We start from the raw sequence: 18,359 nt of genomic DNA, 5'->3' as shown, positions 1-18,359 counted from the left end.
AAGTGAGGTCTATGGTGTCATTTTTTTTGTAGGTAATTCATGTTGCTTTTATTTAGAATAAGAATGAATCATACAGTTATTCAACAGTGAATTTGTTTTATCATTCATAGTATATGCTTAAGTTGAAATTATTATAGATTTTTCTTTTTTTTTCATTTTATTTCTTTTCAGTGTTCCAGAATTCATTGTTTATGCACCATACCCAGTGCTCCATGCAATATGTGCCCTCCATAATACCCAACACCAGGCTCACCCAACTCCCCATCCTCCCTCCAAAACCCTTAGTTTGTTTCTCAGACTCCACAGTGTCTCATATTCGTCTCTGCCTCCAATTTCCCCGATACCCCTTCACCTCTCTTCCAATGTCCTCCATGTTATTCCTCATGCTCCACAAATAAGTGAAACCATATGATAATTGACTCTCTCTGCTTGACTTATTTCACTCGGCATAATCTCTTCCAGTCCTATAGTCTATAGCGACATCTAAAACTGATGACTTAATGATATATCTTCTGTTTACTATTATTTAATGATACTGTCTTATTTGGGAAGAATTTGAGATGACATAAGAAATCTCCATGTAATAATAATTGATATAAATTGGGATATAAAGTTTCTCATACACCGTGACTTACCAGTGAAAAGGCTCTATTCCCCATAGCCAGGGCATCCCATGAATCCAGACTAAATAAGGGAGGCAGAAACATGAGTTTCTTTGATCACATTCTTCCTACACTATTAGTGGCAGATAACATTTTCTTTCAAACCTCAGTCAGAGAGAGGGAGACTTATGAAAGTGATCTCTGATAAAGAAATCAATACATATTATGACCTCTTTATTACTCAATAATCTTCATTCCACTAAGAGAAGAGGTAAAAGTGGCATGCCATATTGTCAACATCTTTCTTACAAATGATATCACCCAAAATATCTGGTGTCAGGTTCTGTATTGCATACCCAAAGCTCATGAAGTATGGATTATGTTAATTCCACATAAGAAAGGAAGGGCCAAGGTCCCTAAAGAAGGCAATGAAATGCTATAAGCAAAAGTACATATGGGGATACTGAAAAATAGCAGAGATATTATCAAATATTCTAAACTATAAGGGAAGATTAATGGATCATCTCAGTGAAAATACAACACTGAACAAAGGTGCTCCACATGAGGAGATAATAGGATTCCCCACTTAGAAAAATAAGTAAGTCTTACTTATCATATCTAGGTCTTTTGTTCGGATTTTTTCCTTGCCATAACTTCTTTATGAGTAATATTATAATGCAGAAGAAGAATTCCTTTTCAATCCTATTAGCTAAGTAATATGAACAAAATTATATACTTAACCATCTTGCAGTTACAAAAATAAGATATATACTTCAAGTATTAAGTATGAGTTGTCTTTGTATGGGAGGAGTGCACCAAGTGTTTATGCCCCATTTCTGAAAATCTTTCTCTGAAATATATAATGAGCATTATTAATTCTGAAAAAGAACAATTGGGTAAAAGAGAAGCATGTGAAAAATGTCCAGTAATGAAAATAAAGATACAATATTTATTATAGCAAAACTCATCACATAGAACACAAACCTATAGTTTCAATAGAAACATTTTATGCCCAAAAGCTACAGACCTATTTTTCCTAACAATTTTTGAAAATCTTTGAAATCTCTTTTGATCATTATAATATTTACACCTTAAATGCTTTCATCATACACAAGTTCATTAAACCTGAGGAGAAATTCATTACAAATAAATAATCCTTTCCTGGATGGAGTAACTCTTCATTGAAAAAAGGTGAAAATTTCTCTTCAGCATCATTTTCTTCTTCTGGTCCACAGCTTTTTCATAGCATTTTTCATCTCTCCATTTCTCAGAGTATAGATCAGAGGGTTTAACATAGGGGTGATAACTGTGTAAAACACAGTCAAGGATTTATCAATGGGTAAAGTAGAAGGAGGTCTCACATACATAAAAATGCAAGGGACAAAGAAGAGGACCACAACTGTAATGTGAGAGCCACAAGTGGATAAGGCTTTGCGCCTCCCTTCCTGACTATGGGTCTTCAGGGAGTGCAGAATGACCCCATAGGAAATGAGTAAGACTGTAAAGATGCCCACACAGATTGTCCCATCATTGGCAATCACAGTGAGGCCAATAATGTAGGTGTCAGTGCAGGCAAGTTTTAACAATGGATACATGTCACAGACAAAGTGGTCGATGACATTGGGACCACAGAAGGGAAGGTTGTAAACTGAGAGAAGTTTAACGACAGCATGCAGGAAACCTCCAACCCAGGCCAACAGCAGCAATAGAACACACACCCGTTGATTCATGATTGTCAAATAATGCAAAGGTTTGCAGATGGCCACGTAGCGGTCATAGGCCATGACCACCAGGAGCAAAATCTCAGCACCACCAAATAAGTGCTCTATAAAGAGCTGGGACATGCAAGCTTGGAAGGAAATGGTTTTCTTCTCATAGAGTAAGTCTATAATCATATTTGGAGTAACTGTAGTAGAATAAACAGCATCCATAAATGATAAGTAACCAAGGAAGAAGTACATAGGGGCATCCAGGGTTAGGCTGACCACCACAGTCACCACAATGAGTAGGTTGCCCACCATCGTCACGATGTAGATGATCAAGAACACGACAAATAGTATTTTCTGACCTTGGAGGCTCTGAGTGAGCCCCAAGAGGACAAACTCAGTCACATTGTTCCTGCTTTCCATATGTTCTTTTGCATCTCCTTATTTCACAGTTCAAGAAAAAATTAGCTATAAATGTGATAATTACTGGTGACTTCCTGAAATCTAACACAATCTGTTTATTCATTTACCTAATAGGCATTGTAGTTTCTTATGTTCCAGTACTTTCAGAAATTATAAGAATACAAGGTAGATGAAAACATTCTCCCTAACCTCACCAGTCTTGCTGACTCAGGCAGAGATAAGTCACTAAAAACATTGTGGGGAAAGGACACAGTATAAAAAATGAAGGGGCACAACCAACTTTCCAACTGGAAGATAGTAAAATTGTACATGTAGTGAATTCTTCATATACAAATTTTTAAATGCATTGTTTTAATGAAAAACTACAAGATTTGTATTTGCCTCCCAGCTAACACAAGAGATGACTTTCTAACTTCTGTAATCTTCTTAACTCATAAATGAAATTGATACATTTTATGATATCAGAACATCTCGAGGATTTAAAGATACCATGACATCAATAGATAAAAGTAGACGGGGAGAAAGACTTGCATTTCAGAGGACATACACAGAGTTAATATCAAAATAGACACAGATCTCTAAGCAAAGAAAATAGAGAAGACAAAGAAACCAATGGCAAGTGGGTAAATCATTTTAAAGAAATACTTATAGGAATAACCAACAAGCATATCCTATGATGCTGAAACATATCTGTAAACAGAAACATAGAAACTGAAATAAGAGCTTGATTATGAAAGTGTGACCTGGGATTCTTCAAAATCACTCATTCAAGTTTGTGGATGCTACACCACCCTCTAACTTCCACAAATCAGGAAACAATGCTCAGAGAACATATCAATTGAAGCCATCTGTAGAGTTAGAAATATCTTGCCCATTAAAATATCCCTAGGCCTGAAACTAGTTTCTAAAAATACTGTTTGAGAAAATACATTTATTCTGTATCTTTATATATAAAAATAGCCAAAAAAAAGTATTACAGAACTGAGCTAATTCCCATATATTCTAATAACCATAAAGAATCCCTAATATAGCTGATTATCAGATTCACACAGTAGAACTTTTAAAAGACTGAATCCCAGCACCACCAAGATGTAAAATATAAAGTCTACTTTGGAATCTTACATCTAATTACACTTCCTGGGTTAACCTGCATGCTGAAACACCTTTCAATTCAAGGTTGCATCCCTTCTCCCTTCTCTTTTGTGCATGGATACCATCTCTGTGCACACAGATCAAGAAAACACATGCATCATCACAGGATCTTGAACAGTTTCCATGTGAACAATGCTTTCTATGTTTGCAGAAAGTCTTATTCATTTCAGTCTTTCAGAAAAACGTTACCTCAAATTTCTGGGATTTTCAAATGAATACAAAGGTCCTATAATCTAAACAAGTCTAAATACTGGCTGTGAACAAAAAGACCCCAAATCTTCATTGATAGCAGATTTGTTTTAATAACAAAAGAATGTTAAACCAACATTTTGAAGTTAAAAAAAAAAAAAGGAAGAAGAAGAAGAAGGTCAAGTGGGCACCTGGGCGGCTCAGTTAGTTATGTGTCTTCCTTCTGCTCAAGTCATTATTCCATGGTCCTGGGATGAAGTCCTAAGTAGGGCTCCTGGTTCAGTTCAGAAGAGAGGTTTTTTTCCCCTCCCTCTGCCTCTGCCCCCTCCCCCTCTTTGTGAGTTCTCTTGTCTCACTCATCCACTAGATCTCTCTCAAACAATTTTTTAAAAAATCTTTTTTAAAAAAAGTTTAACTTTGCAGGAGAGAAAGTTGTGAATTGTTAGAAAAGTTTATGTGGTTATGTGGTCAGTTATACTGTTCTGTCTTCACAAAGCATAGTTAAACCTTGGATTCCCCGTATGGAGAATAATTGCATATACATATTTCATTATGTTTTGAGTCCTTCCTTTCAATTCCTGATAAAGCCGGTCATTGAACACTGATCCAAACACTCCTAGATCAAGACAATGGTGTGTAAATACTTTATCTGCATTTGAACTACAACACAGATTGTTCAGTCATTGAACTGGTACATCTCCAAGACTGATTCTTCCCTAATTAAATTCATTGGGACCTTCATCATAATTGTGAGTGTAGACCTGCATCTCCAGAGATGCCACCAGAATAATAACCATGTACAACAGGACTTAAACTTTTCCTCTTGGGGAGAAATCACAAAAGAACAACTTGAGATTGAATCACTGAAAGAGAAATGTCCAGTGTGGACAGAAATAAAATATGTAAAGACTCTCTTCTTTCAAGCATGACTTTCAAAATAGGCATAGCTGTTCTGGTTACACTTAAGCTATGTCTTTGCACACAGACACCTAAACTGACTTCCAGGGCATCACAAAAGTAAATTGTGTATGACCCATTTAAAAGTTGTCTCAAATGTGGAGAAAGCAAGATTCTCCCCTAAGGGGAAGAGTCTTGAGTTTGTCACATAAAGGCACACAGACAAGTTGATAGAACTTGTGTTAGTATGGGAGTGGGGAGAGAGAAAACGGTGTGGGAGGTTTCCACTTAACTGAGAGTGCTCAGAGAATGTTCGCCAAAATACACACTACACGCTTGGCTGAAAAACAAATTGCAATGCATTTTCAAGGACTTAAATCATACAGAATATATATAATGAAATTCAACAGAAATAGAACACTGTTTCCCAATTATTTACAAATTAAACAACATAAATTTAAATTACCATGAATTAAAGAAGAAATATCAGTGAATAGTTTTTATTTATTTTTATTTTTGTAAGACTTTATTTATTTATTTGCCAGAGAAAGAGAGCATGCACAAGCAGAGGGAGCAGCAGGTAGAGGTAGAAGCAGAATCCCCAAAAACAAGGAGCCCAGTGAGGGACTGGATCCCAGGACCCTGAGATCAGGACCTGAACCAAAGGCAGATGCTTAACTAACTGAGCCACCCAGACATCTCAGTGAATAGTTTTTAAAATGAAGTTCAACAGAAAGATAATGAAAGGGGTGTGTGTGTGTGTGTGTGTGTGTGTGTGTGTGTGTGTGTCTACTGGGTGCAGTTAAAGAAGTGCTTAGAAAGAAATGGATAGCTGTAAATAGAAGTATTAGGAACCAAGAGACATTACATGAAAGGAAGTCAAGCCTCCATCTTAAGAACCTGAGCAAGGAAAACCAAAATAAACCCAGAGAACATTGGGTAGAATGGAAATACTAAATAAAATATAGAAACCTTGGGGCGCCTGGGTGACTCAGTGGGTTAAGCCTCTGCCTTCAGCTCAGGTCATGATCTCAGAGTCCTGGGATCGAGCCCCACATTGGGCTCTCTGCTCAGTGGAGAGCCTGTTTCCCTTCCTCTCTCTCTTCCTGCCTCTCTGTGTACTTGTGATCTGTGTCTGTCAAATAAATTAAAAATCTTAAAAAATATATATAGAAACCTTGGAACGAGAAATTAATTGAATAAAAACTGGAATACAACATAGTATAAAGAAAATATATAAATCCAGGAAGTTGTTCTTTCAAAGATTCCTAAAACTGATACATCCCTAGCAAAATGGATTAAGAAAAAACTCTAAGAGAAAGAACAAAGGATAAGAATCAAGAATGAAGAGAGCGCCATCCCTCCATTCTACTGATCTGAAAATGATAACAAAAGAGCATCATAAATGAATTTATGCCATCTAAGAAAGTGGAGCTCTGTTATGAAAGATACAACTTTCTAAAGAGACACAGAAAAATAATTAAAAACTGAAATAATCTGGGGTGCCTGGCTGGTTCATCAGTGGAGCATGTGACTCTTGATCTTAGGGTCATGAGTTCAAGTCTCATGTTGAGTATAGAGATTACTTAAAAAATAATAACAATAATATTTTTTGAACTGGAATAATCTAATGCTGTTAAATAAATAAATAAATTCTTTAAAATCCTTCCCCTCCTAAAACAAAAATTTCACTCCCATAAAATTTATCAATTATCCTATATAAAAATTAATCAAAGCATAGTACCAATCTTACATAAATATGTTCAAGAATAAGGAGAAATTAAAATACTCCCTGACTCATTTTATTCATCCAACATAGCCTTTACACCTGGAAACAAGAGCATCACAAGATCAATAATCACACCAATCTTCTAAAATTTCCCTATTCAAAGACGAAATAGTTTCATACCTAGAAAATCTCAAAGGATCTACAAAAAGAGTTACTAGAATTAATTAGTGAGTTTAGTAAGGTCATAAGATACATACATGATCCAAAAAATTAATCATGTAACTATAAATTAACAAAAACAACTTGAAATTGAAATTTTTAAATGTGCCATTTAAACTAACAATAAAAATCATGACCTCCTTAGGCATAAAATGCATAAATATATGCTGTAATATGCTTAAACTACAAAATATTAATGAAAAATATCAAAGGAAAAGTATTTGGGGAGGTATAACACAGTCAGGAATTGGAAGGCTCGTTACTGCTAAAATCTCAAATCTCCTCAAAATGATATAAAGATTCAAGGCAAATCTCAACAAAATCCCACTAAGCTTTTATGTGTTATAAAAATAAGTTGATTCAAAAATTTATCTCTAAAGGTAAAACAACAGGATTCCTATGTGGCTGGTTGGTTAAGCATCTGCTTTCAGCTCAGGTCATGATCCCAAGGTCCTGGAATCAAGTCCAGATTCAGGCTCCTTGCTCAGTGGGAAGACTGCTTCTCCCTCTGCCTGCCCATCCTCACACCCCCCAGCTTGTGCTCTCTCTCCCTCCCTCTCTCTCTCAAAAATCAATAAGTAAATAAAATATTTTTAAAAGAAAGGTAAAATAATAGAATAGCCAAATTTAATTTTGAAAAGAACAAGTTCAAGAAGTTAGACTACCTGCTTTCTAGATTTAATATATAGTATTGGAGAAAGGGTACATATGTAGGTCAATGAAATCAAATAGTCTAGAGACAGACCCTCATATTTTATAACTTATGATAAATGCATGAAGGCAATTCAATAGAGAAATGATAGCCTTTTCAACAAATGGTGCCGCAACAAAAGGGTATCTATTTGAGAAGAGTGAACCTTGATCAATACCTCAAGTCATAAATAAAAGTTAATCCAAAATGGCTCATAGAGCTAAATGTAAACCTAAAACTATAAAACCTCTTGATGAGAACATCAGAGAAGATCTTTTTGACTTTGAATTAGGCAAAGATTGTCTAGGTATAACAATAAAGGCACAGTCAATTTAAAAAGTGATATCTTGAACTCTGTAACACAAAAATTATTCTTTTTAAAGGATATTTTTATTAAAGAAAATGAAAGATAAGACACTGGCTGTGAAAAAATATTTGCAAATTATATATCTGATAAAGGACTTGTCTTCAGAAGACATAAAGAACTCTCAACTTTCAATAATAATAAACAACTCAGTACACAATGGTCAAAGGAACTGAACAGATATTTCACCAGAGCAGATACATAAATGGGCAAAAAAGCACATGAAAATTGTTCAACATCATTAGCTACTTGGGAAATGGAAATTAAAAACACAAGAAGATAACACTACTGACTATTCAAAAGGCAAAATTAAAAACTTGATAATGCGACTTTCTGACAGAAAACCTGGAAATGTTATTTGCTGCTAGTAATATGCTACGTTTTAGAAAATAGTTTAAAGCTGTTTTATGAAATCATACACCTACCATAAAATCCACCTCTTCCACTCCTAGGAATTTATCTAATTGTAATGGGAACTTATGATCATGCAAAAAAACCTTTAAGTGAATGTTTATAGTGGTTTTGCTCATTATTTCAAATATCTGGAAACAACCAAAATATCTATTAATTGAAAAGGGGATAAATAAACCTCTCATATAGCCATAGGATGGAATAGTATTCAGCAATAAAAGTGAACAAACTATTGATAAACACATTATGCATAAGTCTCCAATGCATTATAGTAAAAGAAAGAAGCCAGATTTAAAATACTACATATTGGACATGATCTTATATATAAATAACCTTAAAATCTCCACCAAAAATTGCTAGAATTAATTTTTTAAAAACTCAGCAAACTTACAAAATACAAAATGAACATACAAAAATCAGTTGCATTTATACATAATAACAACAAACTATCCAGAAAAGAGATTAAGAAAATAATTTCATTTACAATGTCATCAAAAAGAATAAAATATGTAGGAATAAGTTTAACCAAGGAAATAAAAGATTTTCACCCCTAAACTTAAATGACATTGATGAAAGATATTAAAGATCTGAATAAAAGGAAAGATAACCTGTGTTCATGGATTGAAAGAATAAAGTTGTTAAAGTTTCCATACTATCCAAAGTATCTACAGATTCAATAAAATCCCTATCAAAACTTCAATGGCACTGAAAAAAAAATTCATATGGAACCACAAAAGACCCCAAATAGCCAAAACAATCTTGAAAAAGAATAAAGTTAGCAATATCACAAAATACATTTCAAAAGTAGAGTAATCAAAAGGTTATGATTCTGACATAAAAACAGGTGTGCAGACCAATGGAAGAGACTAGAAATTTCAGAAATAATCCCATGTATATGCAGTCAACTAATCTCTGAAAAGGGCACCCAAGAATACACTATGGAGAACGGAAAGTGACTTTGTTGTGCTGGAAAACCAGATATCAATAAGCAAAAGAGTGAAATTAGACCTGAGCTATTGTTTGAACATTTGCATACCCCAAAATTAATATTTTCATATCCTAATGTCTGATGTAATGGTATTAAGAGATGTGCCTTTGGGAGGTAATTAGATCATGAGGGCATGAAATAAATGCCCTTATAAAAGAAGTGTTTTGGTGAAGACACAGAGAAGTTAAAACCCTTGTATGCTGTTGGTGGGAACATAAACTGGTGTGACCACTAGGAAAAACAGTATGGAAATTCCTAAAATAGTTAAAAGTAAAACTATCCTATGAAACAGCAATCCTACATCTAGGCATATATCCAAAGGAAATGATATCAGTATTTTGAAGAGATATCTGCACCCAATGTTCTTTGAGTATTATTCACAATAGGGGTGCCGGGTGGTTCAGTGGGTTAAGCCTCTGCCTTCGGCTCAGGTCACAGTCTCAGGGTCCTGGGTCGAGCTTCACATTGGGCAATAGAAAATTACAGAAAAAAAAAAAACCTCTCTATTGATGGATGAATGGACCAAAAAATGGGGCATTTATAAGTAATGGAATATTATTTGGCTATAAAAAAGAAAATTTTGCTTTCTGGGACATCGGTGAAGGAGAATGTTAAGTGAAATAAGACAGATACAGAAAGGCAAATACTACATGAACTCAGTTATACGTGGTAGTTTAAAAAAAAGTCAAATTCATAGAAGCAGGGAAGAGAATGATGATTACCAGGTACTGGAGGTTGGGGAAATTTTCAAAAACTACCAACATTCACTTATAAGATAAATAAGTTCTGAGGCACCTGGGTGGCTCAGTCAATTAAGCCTCTGCCTTTGGCTCAGATCATAATCCCAGGTTCCTGGGATCAAGCCCCTCATCAGGCTCCCTGCTCAGTGTGAAGTCTGCATCTCCCTCTCACTCTGCCCCTACCTCCCCCCTGCTCATTCTCTCTATCTCTCTCTTGTGTTCACTATCTCAAATAAATAAATTTTTTTAAAGATGAATAAGTTCTAAGGCTCTAATATACAGCATGGTGGCTCTACTTAATAATACTGTATTGTTTACTTGAAATTTGCTAAGAATACATTTTAAGTGGCCTTCATGAAGGAAAAAAAAATATGTGAGGTAATAGATGTTCTCATTAGCTTGGTAATGGTAACCACTTCACAATGAATACATATATCAAATCATCACATATTGCATCTTAAATATATACAATTTCGATTAGTCAATTATACCGCAAAAAGCCAGAATAAAAAAGAATTTTATACTGTATGATTCAATTTATATAACATTTTGGAAAAGATAGAATGATAGGAATAGAAAGGGATCAGCATTTGTCAGCATAGGGTTAAAGGCTAAGGTAGAAGGAGAGTACAATGATGCATGGGGAATTATTTGGGGTGATGAAACGTTTGTACATTGGTTGCGATGTGGTTACATAACTGTATATGTCAAAAGGTGCAGAACTTAGACTAAAAAGGATGAATGATGTACTCTGAAGACAACGTCTTATATAATAGTGAAAAAATGCAGATTTTCTACATTGAAACAACAGACACTTGGAAAGTAGAAGATAAGATTCTATTTGCAAAACAACATAAAATAAGTTTACTCAAAAAGGCTAAATTTACGAAGAAACATACTGGGTCTATATGAACACCAAAGAAATCTTGTTAGGTGAAAAGAACTACCCAGTTTTTGGATGAGAATTTTTAATTCTCTAAAGCTAGTAACTATTCCTAAATCAACTCATACTGGAAACACAAACTAAACATAACTTTTACTAGAGTGGCCTATTAAAATTTTATTTTCAAACATAAATATGTTTAAAGAATAAATATGGCTCTGATAAGGAATGGTAAGAAGGAGTACTAAGCTTATCAGACATCTAAGTGTCTTACAAATTAAGTATAATTACATTATGTCTTAAATGGCAGGAAAAAATAAGTATATATCTCTACAAATGCCAACCTAGAAAAATAAGTAAAATTTAATCCCTAATTGAGAGCTTACATCAAAGTGTAGATGGATCAAAAATTTAGCATATACTATAAAACCACAAAACAATTGAACAATTAAATATTGAAAATCATGTGGGAGAATATTTTTTAACATTTAAATAGGGAAGTCTTTCTGAGAGTGATACAAAGGTCAAAGAAAGTATTAGTAGATTTGATTATGTATATGTAAAAAATTTCTACATGGCTAAAGATATTCTGTACAATATAATAACATCCAAATTAAATCATAGGCTAGAAAAATACACAATGGTGAAAGGGATAATGTCTTTAGTGCATGATTAAGTCATAAAAATTCATATGGAAAAGAACAGCAATCAAACAAAACATGTAAAAGTCAATAATAGATAATTCACAAAAGATGAGTACAAATAATTTTAAATATGTGAATCAAATTCAATTATATTTACTGAATTTCAATTACAGTAAACAAATGAAATACAATTTTTTTAACAACCAGAATCTCAAATACTATAAATATTCATCAAGAACTTGTTGTTGAGAATGTGCACAAACTCTAAACTGAGGGAAGTAGCATAGTTTGTATAAGCTTATGGATGGCACTTTGGCAATAACTATGAACAACAGCAATTTTAAATATACCTACCAATCGATCAAACAATTGCACTGCTAAAAACTCATAATTAGAAAATCTCTAAGACTTCACTGCAAAGCTATTTATCATAGGAAAAGATTCAGGAAAACAGGACAAGTACTGGAAACACTAATGTAGCTATATCTTTATTAAGAATTTTTAGGCAGTAGGAGGAACCTAAGAATGAGTTATATCTGTGCACTGGTATGGAAAGATCTTCAGGAGGCTAAGTAGTAATTACAAAGGTTAGACACAAAGACAAACACATACATGAAAATATGTTTTTTTATTAGCAAAGATTATTAATTGGATAATCTTAGGAACAATAACAATCTTAGTACAATGATGTATATGGAAGAACAGGGAGACTGGTGAGGGACAGATAGGATGTTCATTCCACACCATTTCTTCTTTGTAAGGATTCTATTTTTAATATTTATTTTATCTATTTTTTGCTCAGGTATATCTTAAAAGTAAAATGTTACACAAAAACTTCATATGAAAAGAAATTAAATAGAGAAGATATTCTATATAAAAGAAATATTTTAACAATGAAAAGAAAGAAGATAAAAGACAAGAAACTGACCAGAAATAGAATTATGAATGAGACAAAAAGTAACAAAAGTAAACATAGCAATTAATTATTAATTAGTAAAACTCTAAAAATATTTGACTCTTTCACTGCACATTATTTGTTGACTATGACTGTAAATGCATTTACAGTAAAATGGACTTTAACATTTGTGGAGATTGACACTAATGTCAAAATGCTTCATTCATGATAGATGATGCACTTACTTACTTCACAGCATTTGCCATTTCAGAATTTCTCAGAGTGTAGATCAGTGGGTTCAGCATTGGGGTTATGACTGTAAAAAATACACTTGTCAATGAGGAAGGTCTTAGCAGGTCTTACATACATGAAAATACATGGAACAAAAAAGAAGACCACCACGAGGACTTTCTGCCTCCCTTCTGAACTAAAGTTCTTTAGAGAGTGCAGGATGACACCATAAGAGATGAGCAAGAACACAAACAAAATAGTGCAAATCATCCCTCCACTGGCCACCACTAATGGGTCAATGACATATGTGCCAATACAAACCAATTTCATTAAGGGGTACATGTCACAGGCATATTGAAAATACAGACTTATTAAAACTTAATATAACCATATAAAAACTTCCTCACTAATTCATTACCTATTGTTGAATCCCTGCTATAAAGGCATTACACCCTTAAATGAAGTCTTACAAGGTATTACGAACCTGACATTCTAGCAGGAAGGGAAACTGTTATTATAACACAATCATCCAGTTCAATCTTTAATTATAAATAACTTAATTACTTTGAAAAAAAGGGAATTCAGAATCATTTTAGGAATACTTCTGCATTCTCAGAAAATGGACTCAATGTAGAGGGATTCTTCTTGTGGTAGATAATATACTTATCTACTAAAGGATATAACATTTCTACTCCAGAGCTTCTTCATAGCATTTGTCATCTCAGAATTTCTCAGAGTATAGATCAGTGGGTTCAGCATGGGGGTTATGACTGTAAAAAACACACTCAATGACTTGTCAATGGGGAAAGTCTTAGCAGGTCGTACATACATGAAAATGCATGGAACAAAGAAGAAGACCACCACAGTGATGTGAGAACCACAGGTCTGGAGGGCTTTCCACCTCCCTTCTGAACTAAGATTCTTTAGAGAGTACAATATAAAACCATAAGAGATGAGCAAGAACATAAACACAATAGAGCAGATCATCCCTCCATTGGCCACCACTAACAGGCCAATGACATATGTGTCAGTACAGATGAGTTCCAGTAAGGGATACATTTCACAGATGAAATGATCAATGACATTAGGACCACAGAATGGGAGCCCATAAACAGTGCTAACCTGAATTACTGAATGCAGAAAACCTCCAACCCAGGACACTACCAGCAGCACAACACACACCCATTGCCTCATGATCACCAAATAATGCAAGGGCTTACAGATGGCCACATAACGGTCATAGGCCATCACTAGCAGAAGAAAGACCTCTGAGCCACCAAAAAGGTGTTCAGTAAATAGTTGAGTCATACAAGATTGGAAGGATATGGTATTTTCTGCAAACAACAAACCTGAAATCAATCTGGGGCAAATGCAAGAGGAATAAGTGACATCCATAAAAGACAAGTTAGCAAGAAACAAGTACATAGGCGAGCCCAGGGTCTTACTGACTGCTATAGTCACCACAATGAGCACATTGCCCACCACAGTCAAAATATAGAAGAGCAAGAACATAACAAAAAGGACCTTCTGCTCCTTTGGATCCTGGGTGAGACCCAAGAGGACAAAGTAAGTTACATTGTTTCTTGGGTCCATCTAGTCTGGATGGGAGTCACTTCTTGTATTAGAACCAGGTGATCTACAAAACAGGGGAGACAGCCTTTAAAATGCGTTATAAGGTTAATCTTTTATTGATTCATTCAGTTAAAAGATTGTGTAAAAGATTGTAAAAGAAAAAAAATAAGCAGGAGTACCTATTTGTGTCACACACAGTGTGATTTCCAAGTTGAACAAGTCATGGTTTCCTACACTCAGTGATAGCATACATAATAAAATTCAATGAAATAAGTGCCAATATAAAGGTAGTCACACAATGCAAAGGTCAGGGGTAAGAATATATCAACAAAACAGCAATCAAAGATGGCTTCCAAGAGGAAGCACTCCTTCCTGAGATTTAAAGGAGAAGTGGAAGGACAAGAGGGCAAGGGATTCCATGCAAGGGTGCACAGTTTATAAAGTCACAAAAGTGAAATACTTGACACCCATTTAGGGTAACTGACATATTCAAAGTGAGTGGAACAAATTAGGAACAGAAAGTCGCTGCCCTGGATTGTTTCTTCCCTCACTGAGACTTCTTTCTTATGGTCTTTGGTTGGATATGCCCTCTTTCCTTGACCAGTAAATGTGGAACCTTTCCAGTGTTGGGTCTCTCCTTAATTTTTAAACTTCTTATATGCAACATCTCCAACTCTGAACATCTCCAATTGGATATTAATTTAGAAATTATAAAACTAAATTTCTAATTTTCAGCCACAAATGTAGGTGTTTACCATCTGACTAAATGGTACCACCTTCCAAATCATTTTCCAGACAAGAAATATCACCATACCTTTCATGCCTTTCTTGCTCTCATATCACATATTGATATCTTTAACAAATCTTATTAGACCATTGAAATAGATCACAAAGTTGGTTATTTCCCTTCTCTCCCCACTTCTGGCCCACTGCACTAGACATCTGAATTTCATTCTGGCCTCCACCAATTCTTTTTATCCTAACACAGCCCAAGTGATCCTGTTTAAATCTGATACTGATCTGATCAGTCCACTGCTCACAACATCTTCAGTGGATTCTACTCACTCACTCACAATTTAATGAATCACATTTCATACTTACAGTAACAGAAACTATAATCCCCATTCCACAGTTGAACAAACTGAGATTCTGAATATCTATTTTTCCCAAGTTCACCCATTTTGAAGTGGCGAAACTAGAATTAGAACCCAATTGTGCTTTATCTCAAAGTGATCTAACTTTTACATAATGAAGGTACTCACACAATTGCAAAGCCTGGTTTCCACTATTTACTGTTAGTCTTACCTTAGGAAGACAAGTCCACAATCTGAAGGAACACTTTTTACTCATTCACAAGAACCTAGAATTCTTTTGTCATCCAGTTTGACAAGAGTGGACAGAAAGCTGCATTGTTATTTGAGGACATATTTTATTTCATTCAATTATCTGTCCATTCTCTCCGTGAAGTCTTCTGGTTATTCATAAGATTGCTTTTATTTATATAGTAGATTACTTCCTAAGAATTCTAGGTTCCACAGAGAAAAACAAAAATTTAGAACAAAAATTTTGGATGATTTATCAAAAAGACAAGGAAATCTATCCTTATATAAAAAGATAGCAACCAGACATTTCCAACGGAGATTTTTCTCGAGTAATTTCTTTCGTACTAATTTCTAAATAGGAAAATATCATTCAACTCTTTATTCATCTTTACTCTGTCCTTTTTCTTAGCTCGGATTGGCTGACCTGGTATTTTTAAGAAACATTTTTGTGTTTTTCATTAGATAATGTTTTAAACCTAAGAGAAACCTCCTCAAAAATGTGTACCAATTTTTAGGAGCATAGCATATTCTTCCCAATATGAGCAAAGAACACTGGGCATATTATCCCTTCTAACCATATTCCTCATTAGGCCTGGAATTGGAAAGTGTCCAAGACTGATTCTTCCTTAATTAAATTCACTGGGAATTTCCACAAAAACTTTTTAAAAATATCTCTATAAAAATACTAGGAGGCCAAATCACATAATTAGGGTCAGAAAGATGTAACATAAAAATATAGCTTTAGAACTATTGTAAGACTACTGCCAGTCAAGAATAAAATTTTAGCCCAGTCATACTGTGCTAGGGAAAAAATTTTTCATATATTTCCCCACTTGTCATAGTAAGTTTTTCTTTCCTTTCATTTAATAGTAAATTTATCCTGCCTTGAAGTGTGGTTAGATGTTCTAGATATATGTTTATATATAAAATAACTATTAAACTATTAATTTCTTTAATTTGGAGCTCCAATCTACTGCCAGAAACCATGCTATGAATGGGGACACAGTAACTAAAGAAATAGGAAAATTATGTAAAAGCTCCTTCATGCATGGACCTTATATTCTTATAATAGGGTCAGACAGTAAATAAGGGGACAATTTACTAAACTAAATATAGTCTTCACTATGGCTAATAACAGAGCAAACAAAGTATACTCAGGGAGATTACTGCTATGGAAAAGGTGACCAGGGAAGGCCTTTCTTTAAAGGTCATGTTAAAGCTGAGATGTAAAGCTAGTAGCTACCACCAGAAAAACTATTTTAGGTAGTAAAATTAAGTGAACATTCTAAGTAATGTGTTCTCACTTCACTGATGGCATGACCTATATGTAGAAAAGGCTAAAAATTTCATAGGGATTTTTATTCCAATGTTATTGTGAAATGGAGTGGTGAGCAGAGACACTCTTATCTTTTCCTTGATTATAGTGGAAAAGCTTTCAGCCTTTCCCCACTGAGTGTGATGTTAGTTGTGGCTCTGTCATATATTACCATTATTATTTTAAAGTACATTCCTTCCATAGCCAATTTGTTGAGAAGTTTTTTTTTAATCAAGAAAATATATTGAATTTCTGTGTGACCATTTAATAATCCATAGAGGATTAAGAAAACAATTTTTTTTACTAGAACATCAAAAAGAACAAAATACATAAGAATAAGCTTAAACAAGGACCCAAAATTCTTCTACACTGAAAAACTGCACAGTGTTGTTGAAAGATATTCTAGAAGACACAAATGAAAGGGAGGAAAGACACTCGTGAATTTATATGGTTCATGGTACTAAGTTGTAGTGTTAGCTAAATTGATCTACAGATTCAAAAAAATTCCTACTAAAATAAAAAAGAAATGTTTTTGCAGAAATAGAAAAATCTATCCTAAAATTCAGGTGGAAACTCAAGGCATGCCAACCAGCCAAATAACCCTGGGGTAACAAACAAACAATTGGAGGACTTCCTGGTTCTAAAAATAACTACAAAGGTATGGGAATCAAAAGGCAGACACAACAATGGAATAAAATACAGATCCTAGAAATAAACCTTTGCCTGTGCGTCCAAACATTCATTGGGAAAGGACAGATGATTCCAGAAATAGTACTGTGAAACTGGATATTCACATGCAAAAGAATGAAGGTCAACCCTTAATCACATACACCATACACAAAAATTGAATCAAAATGGATCAGAGACCTAAACTACCACCTAGAACTATGAAACTCTTAGAAGAAAACTTCATAACTGAATTTGATAATGATTTCTTGGGTAGGACACCAAAACCACAGACAAGAAAAGGAAAAAAAAAACATGAATTACACTTTATCACTTTTAAGAACTTTTGTACATCAAAACACACTATCAACAGAAAGAAAAGGCATCCCACAAATGAGAGAAGATATCTGAAATTGATTTATTTGATAATATGCTGGTAGCCAGAATACATAACAAACACACATCTCAAAAACACACATAAAAAGAAAAAAACACCCTGATTAAAAATGAGCAAAGGACTTCAATAGGCATTTCTCCAAAGAAGATATGTGATGCCATATAAGCACATGAAAAGATGCTCAATGTCACTAATCATTATTGAAATGCATTTCAAAACCATAATGTAATACTACTTCACACCCAACAGGAGAGTTATGATCACAAAATGTAAAAATTGTAACACACGTAAGACAGTGGAGAGATCAGAACAACTCTCCATTG

General features: G+C 34.3%; 2 protein-coding genes across 2 annotated transcripts; both read right to left on the bottom strand.

Annotated features, from left to right (window-relative positions):
• Positions 1-1,813: 1,813 nt before the first annotated feature.
• LOC116859335 (olfactory receptor 4A15-like) lies at positions 1,814-2,731 on the bottom strand. Its single transcript, XM_032844555.1, has one exon. It carries the CDS (start codon positions 2,729-2,731, stop codon positions 1,814-1,816), a length of 918 nt encoding a protein of 305 aa, XP_032700446.1.
• Positions 2,732-13,427: 10,696 nt separating this feature from the next.
• LOC116859369 (olfactory receptor 4A47-like) lies at positions 13,428-14,357 on the bottom strand. Its single transcript, XM_032844608.1, has one exon. It carries the CDS (start codon positions 14,355-14,357, stop codon positions 13,428-13,430), a length of 930 nt encoding a protein of 309 aa, XP_032700499.1.
• Between the last annotated feature and the right edge of the window lie 4,002 nt (positions 14,358-18,359).

The sequence above is a fragment of the Lontra canadensis genome, unplaced genomic scaffold, assembly GCF_010015895.1.
Source record: "Lontra canadensis isolate GAN:19392208 unplaced genomic scaffold, GSC_riverotter_1.0 scaffold154, whole genome shotgun sequence".
Lineage (NCBI taxonomy): Eukaryota > Metazoa > Chordata > Mammalia > Carnivora > Mustelidae > Lontra > Lontra canadensis.
This window is presented reverse-complemented; position numbering and strand designations above follow the sequence as displayed.